Source organism: Coenobita brevimanus, unplaced genomic scaffold, assembly GCF_032717465.1.
Source record: "Coenobita brevimanus isolate Jiangsu-jjx unplaced genomic scaffold, ASM3271746v2 jjx.HiC_scaffold_3718, whole genome shotgun sequence".
NCBI classification, from domain to species: Eukaryota; Metazoa; Arthropoda; class Malacostraca; order Decapoda; family Coenobitidae; genus Coenobita; species Coenobita brevimanus.
In genome coordinates, this window is record NW_027644770.1 from 260,067 (window position 1) to 270,450 (window position 10,384).

The window sequence follows — 10,384 nt, forward strand, 5'->3', positions numbered from 1 at the left end:
GCTTTTAATCTATCCCAAACACTTACGGCAAGTCAGAATGAAGAGAGAAACTGTATTTTTTACACAGGGAAAATCAACAGATAAATAAACATACAGAGAATCGAACCCAAGATTTTCAGGTGACAGACACGCGACTTATCACGACACCACAATTATACAATTCACGTTGTCATAATCTTGTAAACAACGTCCCTCCGCCCTCCACTGTCGTCCTAAGTCGGTGAGTTAACCCCTTGGAACTCGGGCAAGTAGATGCTTTTAATCTATCTCAAATACTTACGGCAAGTCAGAATGAAGAGGGAACCTGTATTTTTTATACAGGAAAAATTATCAGAAAAATTAACAATATACGAAGAATCGACCGTGACTTTCGGGTGAGAGACAAGCGACTTACCAGCACACCAGAACTAGATAAACAGTATATTGAGTTGTTACAATTTTGTAACCAACGTCCCTCCGCCCCCAACTGTCGGCCTAAAGAGGGTGAGTTAACCCCCTGGCACTCGCGCAAGTAGATGCTTTTAATCTATCTCAAGCACTTGCGGCAAGTCAGAATGAACAGAGAACCTGTATTTTTTACACAGGAAAAATCATCAGAAAAATTAATAATATGCCAAAAATCGGACCCGGAACTCTCAGGTGAGAGCCAGGCGGCATACCATTACACCACGACCAGATTAAATATAGGTCATGTGGTCACAATCTTGTAACCAACGTCCCTCCGCCCCCTACTGTCTTCCTGAAGAGGGTGAGTTAACCCTCTGGCACTCGGGCAAGTAGATGCTTTTAATCTATCCCAAACACTTACGGCAAGTCAGAATGAACAGAGAACCTGTATTTTATACACAGGAAAAATCATCAGAAAAATTAACAATATGCCAAAAATCGGACCCGGGAGTCTCAGGTGAGAGCAAGGCAATATACCACTTCTCCACGACGAGATAAATTGAAAGTCACGTTGTCACAATCTTGTATCCAACGTCCCTCCGCTCCCCACTGTGGGGCTGAAGCGGGTGAGTTAACCCCCTGGCACTCGGGCAAGTAGATGCTTTTAATCAATCCCAAATACTTGCGGCAAGTCAGAATGAAGAGAGAACTTGTATTTTTTACACAGGAAAAATCATCAGAAAAATTAACATACAAAGAATCGAATTCATGACTTCCAGGTGACAGACAATCGACTTACAACTACACCACAACAACACAAACAAGTTACAACGTTGTCACATCTTGTAACCAACGTCCCTCCGCCCCCTACTGTCGTCCTGAAGAGGGTGAGTTAACCCCCTGGCACTCGGGCAAGTAGATGCTTTTAATTTATCCCAAACACTTACGGCAAGTCAGAATGAAAAGAGAACCTGTATTTTTTACACAGGAAAAATCATCAGAAAAATTAACAATATACGAAGAATCGAGACCGTGACTTTCACGTGAGAGACAAGCGACTTACCACTACACCACAAGTAGGTAAATATACGTTGTCACAGTCTTGTAACCAACTTCACTCAGCCCCCCACTGTCGGCCTGAAGACGGTGAATTAACCCCCTGGTACTCGCGCAAGTAGAATCTTTTATTCTATCTCAAACACTTACGGCAAGTCAGAATGAAGAGAGAACCTGTATTTTTTACACAGGAAAAATCATCAGAAAAATTAACAATATGCCAAAAATCGGACCCGGGACTCTCAGGTGAGAGCCAGGCCGCATAGCACTACACCACGACCAGATAAAATGTAGGTCATGTTGTCACATTCTTGTAACCAACGTCCCTCCGTCCCCCACTGTCGGCCTGAAGCGGGTGAGTTAACTCCCTGGCACTCGGGCAAGTAGATGCTTTTAATCAATCCCAAATACTTGCGGCAAGTCAAAATGAAGAGAGAACTTGTATTTTTTACACAGGAAAAATCATCAGAAAAATTAACATTTAAAGAATCGAACGCATGACTTCTAAGTGACAGACAAGCGACTTACCACTGCACCATAACAACACAAAGAGTCTATGACGTTGTTACATCCTTGTAAACAACGTCCCTCCGCCCTCGACTCTCGTCCTGATGTGGGTGAGTTAACCCCTTGGCACTCGGGCAAGTACATGCTTTTAATCTATCTCAAACACTTACGGCAAGTCAGAATGAAGAGAGAACCTGAATTTTTTACACAGGAAAAATCATCAGAAAAATTAACTATGCCAAAAATCTGACCCGGGACTCTCAGGTGAGCGCAAGGCAATATACCACTCCTCCACGACCAGATAAATTGAAAGTCACGTTGTCACAATCTTGTAACCAACGTCCCTCCGCTCCCCACTGTGGGGCTGAAGAGGGTGAGTTAACCGTTACCCTGGCACTCGGGCAAGTAGATGCTTTTAATCTATCTCAAACACTTACGGCAAGTCAGAATGAAGAGAGAACCTGTATTTTTTATACAGAAAAAATTATCAGAAAAATTAACAATATACGAAGAATCGACCGTGACTTTCGGGTGAGAGACAAGCGACTTACCAGCACACCAGAACTAGATAAACAGTATATTGAGTTGTCACAATCTTGTAACCAACGTCCCTCCGCCCCCCACTGTCAGCCTGAAGAGAGTGAGTTAACCCCCTGGCACTCGCGCAAGTAGATGGTTTTAATTTATCTCAAACACTTGCGGCAAGTCAGAATGAACAGAGAACCTGTATTCTTTACACAGGAAAAATCATCAGAAAAATTAATAATATGCCAAAAATCGGACCCGGAACTCTCAGGTGAGAGCCAGGCGGCATACCACTACACCACGACCAGATTAAATATAGGTCATGTGGTCACAGTCTTGTAACCAACGTCCCTCCGCCCCCTACTGTCTTCCTGAAGAGGGTGAGTTAACCCCCTGGCACTCGGCCAAGTAGATGCTTTTAATGTATCCCAAACTATTACGTCAAGTCAAAATGAAGAGAGAACCTGTATTTTTTACACAGGAAAAATCATCAGAAAAATTAACAATATAAGAAGAATCGAAACCGTGACTCTTCGGTGACAGACAAGCGACTTACCACTTCACCACAAGTAAATAACCAACAATAGACGTTGTCACAATTTTGTAATCAACGTCTCTCCGCCCCACACTGTCAGAATGAAGAGGGTGAGTTAACCCCCTGGCACTCGCGCAAGTAGATGCTTTTAATCTATCCCAAACACTTGCGGCAAGTCAGAATGAAGAGAGAACCTGTATTTTTTACACAGGAAAAATCATCAGAAAAATTAACAACATACGAAGAACCGAACCCATGAATTTCAGTTGGGAGACAAGCGACTTAATATTACACCACAACTAGATAAACGCGTTGTTACAATCATGTAACCAACGTCTCTCCGCTCTCCACTGTCGTCCTGAAGAGGGTGAGTTAACCCCTTGGCACTCTGGCAAGTAGATGCTTTTAATCTATCTAAGACACTTGCGGCAAGTCAGAATGAAGAGAGAACCTGTATTTTTTACACAGGAAAAATCATCAGAAAAATTAACAATATGCCAAAAACCGGACCCGGGACTCTCAGGTGAGCGCAAGGCAATATACCACTCCTCCACGACCAGATAAATTGAAAGTCACGTTGTCACAATCTTGTAACCAACGTCCCTCCGCTCCCCACTGTGGGGCTGAAGCGGGTGAGTTAACCCCCTGGCACTCGGACAAGTAGATGCTTTTAATCTCTCCCAAACACTTACGGCAAGTCAGAATGAAAAGAGAACCTGTATTTTTTACACAGGAAAAATCATCAGAAAAATTAACAATATACGAAGACATGAGTGATGGCAGTGATGACGAGTGCTCTTTTTTAGCAACTGCAGAAGCTGATGCTCCTGGTACTCTCTGGTATGATTTGAGAGCTGCTATCACATCCACCAATATGAACACAGTTCAGGTGGATGCTGTACTTTCTGCCCTCCACAAACATGAAAAGCTTAGTGGGAAGCTGCCAAAGTCTGCTAAGACCCTTTGCAGAGCCACCTATACAGCCGTAACTCCTGGCATCAGAAGTTTATCAGGACATGATTACTACAACTTTGGACTGGAGGCCCAGCTGCAGTTTTATTTAGGGCTTTATCCGGAGAGTCATCTTCAAAAGTTGGATACCGTGCTGATCATGATAAATAATGATGGTCTGCCGTTATTCAAGAGTAATAGTGTGTCTGCATGGCCTGTACTTGTTTGTATTTCGAATATCAAACCAAGGAAAGTGTTTCCAGTGATAGTAACTACTGGACCAGGGAAACCATGTGACCTGGAGTACCTGGAGGATTTCACCACTGAACTTAGGCATCTGATCGACAATGGATTGAACTTTCATGGTAAGAACTTCCCAGTTGGTGTTAATGCTGCAGTGTGTGATGCACCAGCTAGAGCTCTAGTGAAGCATGTCAAACAATACTCATCAAAGTTTGGGTGTGACCAGTGTGAAAGCATGGGGTTCCATGATGGCCAAAGAATGACATGGCCTCGAACTTGGAAACTACCACTCAGGACGGATGCCAGCTTCAGAGCTAAGTCCCAGAGAGATCACCACAGGTCTGACGGCAAAGACAGTCCTTTCTTAAAGCTAGATATTGATATGGTAAATGCTTTCCCTCCAGATTTTATGCACCAAGGAGGAGGATGTATGAAGAAGTTGTTATCTATCTATCTATCTATTGCCAGACGCCTCAATCCCGTTTGGGGTGGCCACAAACAAATCGCCTCCAAGTCGCCCTGTCCCCCGCCATTTCACTCCCCTGCTCCCAGCTCACACCCCCCTCTCTCATATACCTCTCCACCCCATCCCTCCATCTCATCCTCGGCCTCCCCCTCCCTCTTTCCCCCTCCACCTCACTCACATACACTCTCTTCGTCAGTCTTTCACCCTCCATCCTCTCCACATGGCCAAACCACCTCAGTGTGTTCCTCATAACGCTTCCTATCACATCCACATCAACACCACAACGCTCCTTTATATCCTCATTCGTCAGCCTGTCTCTCCATGTGACTCCACAGGCTCCTCTTAAATAACTCATTTCCACTGCTCTCACTCTTGACTTGTGTCCTTCCAACAACGTCCAAGCTTCACTTCCGTACGTTAGAGTTGGTATCACAATACTGTCATGTAGTAACTTTTTCACTTCCATGCTCACTTCCCTGTTTCTTATCACTGCTTTCAAGGAACCAGCAACCTTTCTTCCCTGCTGTACCCTTTCAAGCACTTCACCCTCCAAACCTCCATCCTTACTCATCACACTACCCAAGTACTTAAACGTACTCACATTTTCCAATTCCTCACCATCCAACCTCGCTGTACATTCACTGACTTCACCTCTCTCAAAGACCATCACTTTACTCTTCCCTACATTCACCTTTAGATTCCGTTTCTTACACACTCTCTCAAACTCATCCACCAAGCCTTGCAGCTCCCCTTCGTCTTCACTCAACAACACAGTATCATCTGCAAACAACAGTACTGGGAGTTTCCAAACACTATCCTCTCTCACCATGGCCACTCCAACATCCACCACCCTACCTTGTACCTCTTTTATTACCCCATCAATGTACAGATTGAACAACCATGGAGACATGACACATCCCTGTTTCAACCCAACCTTCAAAGTGAAAAATTCACTTAGTTCACCATCCACACGCACTGCAGCCTTCGCACCATCGTACATAGTCTTCACAGCATTCAACAACTTTCCATCTACTCCATATATTCTTAACACTTTCCACAATCCTTGTCTATCCACCCTGTCATATGCTTTCTCCAAATCCATGAAAGCCGCATACAACTTCTTTCCCTTCTCTAGAAACTTTTCCACTAAAGATCTGAGAATGAATATCTGATCTACACAACCTCTTCCCTTCCTAAAGCCTCCCTGTTCTTCTCCAACTAATTTCTCTGTTCTTTCTCTAACTCTGTCAATAAGTATCCTACCATACACTTTTCCTATTATACTAAGAAGACAAATGCCCCTATGATTACCACACACTTCTTTTTCCCCTTTTCCTTTGTACAAGGGAATAATTATACCTGACTTCCAATCCTCCGGGACTCTACCTTCCTCCCAGGCCAATCTGCACATCTTCCACATCCATTCTACTACTATCTCTCCCCCATGCTTCAGCATTTCACCACACACTCCATCAATTCCTGGGGCTTTCCCTAATTTAACTTTCTTCATTGCTTCCACAACTTCTATCCTACTGATTTCTTCCTGTCTTCTCACCTCCCTCCTTCTCCCAGCCATTCCCCAGCCACTTATACTCGCATTACTTCCATCCTCTACGTTCAACAATTCCTTAAAGTGTTCTCTCCATCTGCTCACTTTTTCTCCCTTCTCCACTAGTAATCTACCATTTTTATCTTTCACTCCCCTGCTAACTTCACTTCCACCCTGTCTTACTCTTTTCACCTCTCTCCAGAACATTTTCTTAGTCCCTCCACTTTACACTCAAATTTCTTCCAAATTCCTCATCCACTCTCTTCTTACTCTCTCTTACTAATCTTTTCACCTCTCTCTTTCTTTCTACATATATATAACTGGTCCCAAGAGAGCTGGCACTAGTCATCTTGTGTGCCGTATGTCTGGCAGAAATGTAGCAGTTCTCAATAAGAGAATGATGCAACTGAGGGAATGCATTCCCAACTGCTTTAGCCGTAAGCCACGCACATTCGGTGAACTTGCTTACTTCAAGGCAACTGAGGTGCGACAGCTGCAACTGTATACCGGCAAGATTGTATTTAAGGGGTTAATGGCTACAGACCGGCACTACCAGCATCTTGTCACTTACAATTGTGCAAGTGCCCTCCTTAGATGAAAGGACTGCCCGACCATACAGTGAGTTTTGCCATTTGTTAATGAAGTTATTTGTTGATGGCTGCCAAGAACTTTATGGAAATTCATTCATGGTCTATAATGTCCATGCACAGCTTCACTTCCCAGCAGTTGCCAGTGTGCATGGTAGTGTGGACAGTGTCAGCACTTATTCTTTTGAAAGTAAACTAGGAGAACTGAAGAAGATGGTGAAGTCAAGTCATCAACCTATCCTCTCACTGGTCAAGGGAATCCAGCGAAAGCAGGCTGCAGAGTCTGAAGTAGATGATCATGTCAAACCATCATATATCTACTCCCAGCCTCCCAACAACATCTACATAAATATTGAAACAGGCCAGTGTTACCAAGTGACTAATGCAGTGATTCCCAACCGGGGTTCCGCGGAACCCTGGGGTTCCGCCTACCATCACCAGGGGTTCCGCGAGAAACCCGTAAAATATTGATGTGCTATTACAAAATGACTGTGATCTTAATTCATAATTCCTACTCAACAACACGTTACAAACACTTTCAAGACACCAACATACTCGTACGTGTCAGGTGGTACCATGTATATAGTCATGAGAGCAAATAATATGCGTACAACTAAGAAAAAAAAAAAAGATAGCGTCATTGCTGGTGCGGGATACACCCTTCATTCCTACCCCGCAAGTTTGGCGACACGGGGGTTGGGTAGGAGGGAGACTCAACCCGTACGAGTACTATACGTGTCACGAGCCCCAGTCCAGCCGTTCACACATCTTCCTTCAGTCAGTTTTGAGCAGCGCAACCGAGTGAAACGTTGTGTTAATTAAGCTCACCACTTAAGATTAGTTTGACACGGATTTTAAAGACTGAAGCATGTTGAAATATTTGAAAAGAAAGCATGTCAGTGGAGAGGAGGACAGTGACGAAGAATCACAAATACCACAGCCAAGTACGAGTAAAGGAAAAGTGAGTCATGTTAAAAAAAGTCGCCTTTACAATGACAGTTATCTGGCCATTGGCTTTACATGGACTGGAGAAGAAAACTGTCCACTTCCTTTGTGCATTGTTTGTGGGAAAAAGCTCGCTAACACAGCTATGGCCCCAGCCAAGTTAAAGCGACACTTCACTACTAATCACAGCCACTTGTCAAATAAAACTGTGGATTATTTTCGAAGGCTCTTGGATTCACAGCAGAAACAAAGAAAAGTTTTTGAAAAGAAGGTAACCATCAGTGATAAGGCACAAGAAGCAAGCTATTTAGTGGCTGAGCTAGTTGCCAAGAAAATGAAAAGTCACACTTTTGCAGAAAGCCTAATAATGCCTGCTTGCAAAATAATTGTGAAAACAATGCTAGGTGAAGAAGCTGAAAGTGAAATAAGCAAGGTTCCTGTTTCTGATAATACAACCAGTAGGCGTGTGGATGACCTGTCCAACAATATTTCTGGTATTTTGTCTGAAATACTGCAAAATAACAACTTTGCTCTCCAAGTAGATGAGACAACTGATATAACTGGTAAAGCTCAGCTGCTGGCATTTGTGCGATTTGAAAATGAAGGTGAAATAATGGAAAATTATTTTTGCTGTAAAGAACTGCCAGAAACTACCAAAGGCCACGACATTTTCAACATCTTGTCTTCTTACCTGGAATCTTGTGGTTTGTCATGGAACCGATGCGTTGGGATCTGCACTGATGGTATGGTTGGCTCAGTACAAGGCTTTGTATCACGCGTGAAAGAAAAAAACCCTGAAGTCATAACAACTCACTGCTTTCTCCACCGAGAAGTTCTGGTTTCAAAAACTATTGGGGATGATTTAAAACAAGTCCTTGATACAACTGTGAACATGGTCAACTTCATAAAGCAGCGCCCTCTGAAGTCTCGCATGTTTGCAAGGTTGTGTGAAAACATGCAAAAAGATCACGTGACACTTCTCCTGCACACTGAGTCTCGATGGCTTTCAAGAGGTAAAGTTTTGACAAGGGTATTCGAGCTAAGACAGGAACTGCTGCTTTTCTTCAAAGAGAATAATAAAGCCAGTTTCTGTGAATGTCTTGAATCTACAAACTGGCAAATGAAACTAGCATATTTAGCAGATATTTATCAGCATTTAAATAACTTGAACACCAGCATGCAGGGTGTGAAGGAAAACATTCTGACTTCAACAGACAAGCTTCTTGCATTTAAGAATAAACTCGCTGTTTGGAAAAAGCACCTTTCAAGAGGAAACATCGAAATGTTTCCACTCCTACTTCAAGTCCAAACTCAGACTGAATATGAAAATGTCATTCCATTAATTACAAGTCATTTGGAATCACTGTCAGAAAAGCTTCATAAATACTTCCCCTCCTTGTCATCAGATACGTATGACTGGGTGAGAAACCCCTTCACTGAGTTCTCACCAAGTACAGAAAACGTACTTGGTCTGCAAGAAGAGGAAGAACTGAGTGAACTACAATGCGATCGAACTTTGAAAATGAAATTTAATGAAGTATCACTTGACAAGTTTTGGATTTCAGCAAAGCAGGAGTACCCTGTCATCTCAGGGAAAGCATTGGATGTTTTACTCCAGTTTTCAACTTCTTACCTCTGTGAACAAGCTTTCTCATGCCTGACCGTCATTAAAAGCAAATCAAGAAATCGTCTTCTGTCTGTCGAGGAAGAACTGCGCGTGTGTCTATCAAAAATTCGGCCAAGAATTTCACAGATAAGCAAAGAGAAACAAGCCCAAGTGTCACACTGAAGGTAAGTAAGTTTTAACATTATTGACGTATTAGTGTGAACTCTCTTGTGATGTAATTGCAGATTTCACATGATGTTGCTCAAGAATTTTTCTTAAAAAAAAAAAACTTTTTATATATATACCTCGCTTGTTTTACCCTTCATGCAGGGTTTGGCGTAGACCATTTCTGGTCTTTCATAGGAAGCACACAATACACACACACGGGGTGGCATGGCTGTTGGCCTTCCGCTCCCGTAACACCACGTACACATACAGGAGGGTAGGATTCCCTCCAGCTTCTGCCGGATTATGAGGTCACAACTTCTCGATTTACGTCCCGTACCTATTCTCTGTTAGGTGAACAGGGGTTACTGCGCTTAAGAAGACACCCGTATATTAGTATACCATATATAGGGGTTCCGTGGAATAGGAAAAATTATTACAGGGGTTCCTCCAAGGTGTAAAGGTTGGGAATCACTGGACTAATGTCAGAGGTGAGAGAGTGCTGTGCATTGAGTTCCTTGAGACTGGCCCATTCTATACCAAACCTATTGATTCCAGAGAGAGTGGTTGTTACCGTGTGCATTCAGACAAATACCAGTATGTCACAGTGGCTGCAACTAACATCAGGAAATTTAGAAGGGGAATGAAAATTGACTTGTGGAAGCTAGAGGGGATGGATATGCCAGACAATGAAAATATATCCATACTGATGTCAATGCTTCATGACCTAGAAACTACTTTGTATGATACTAGGTACCATAATTGTTAAGCCTTAATGAAGACATATGAACAGATGAGAGAAAAAAAAAGATGAATATACAGGATATTTAAGATAGTGATGAGATTATTGAATGATGTATTA

At 42.9% G+C, this 10,384-nt stretch overlaps 1 protein-coding gene across 1 annotated transcript; it reads left to right on the forward strand.

Moving 5' to 3' along the window:
• The first annotated feature begins 7,896 nt into the window (after positions 1 to 7,896).
• On the forward strand, positions 7,897 to 9,613 carry LOC145390252 (zinc finger BED domain-containing protein 5-like). The gene is made up of 2 exons (XM_080265238.1): positions 7,897 to 8,764; positions 9,603 to 9,613. The coding sequence occupies exons 1-2, from the start codon at positions 7,897 to 7,899 to the stop codon at positions 9,611 to 9,613; spliced, it is 879 nt and encodes a 292-aa protein (XP_080121364.1).
• Positions 9,614 to 10,384: the final 771 nt, after the last annotated feature.

Excerpts from the sequence above, each read along its gene's own strand:
- LOC145390252 (XM_080265238.1), top strand. The coding sequence starts at position 7,897 with ATGGCCCCAGCCAAGTTAAAGCGACACTTCACTACTAATCACAGCCAC.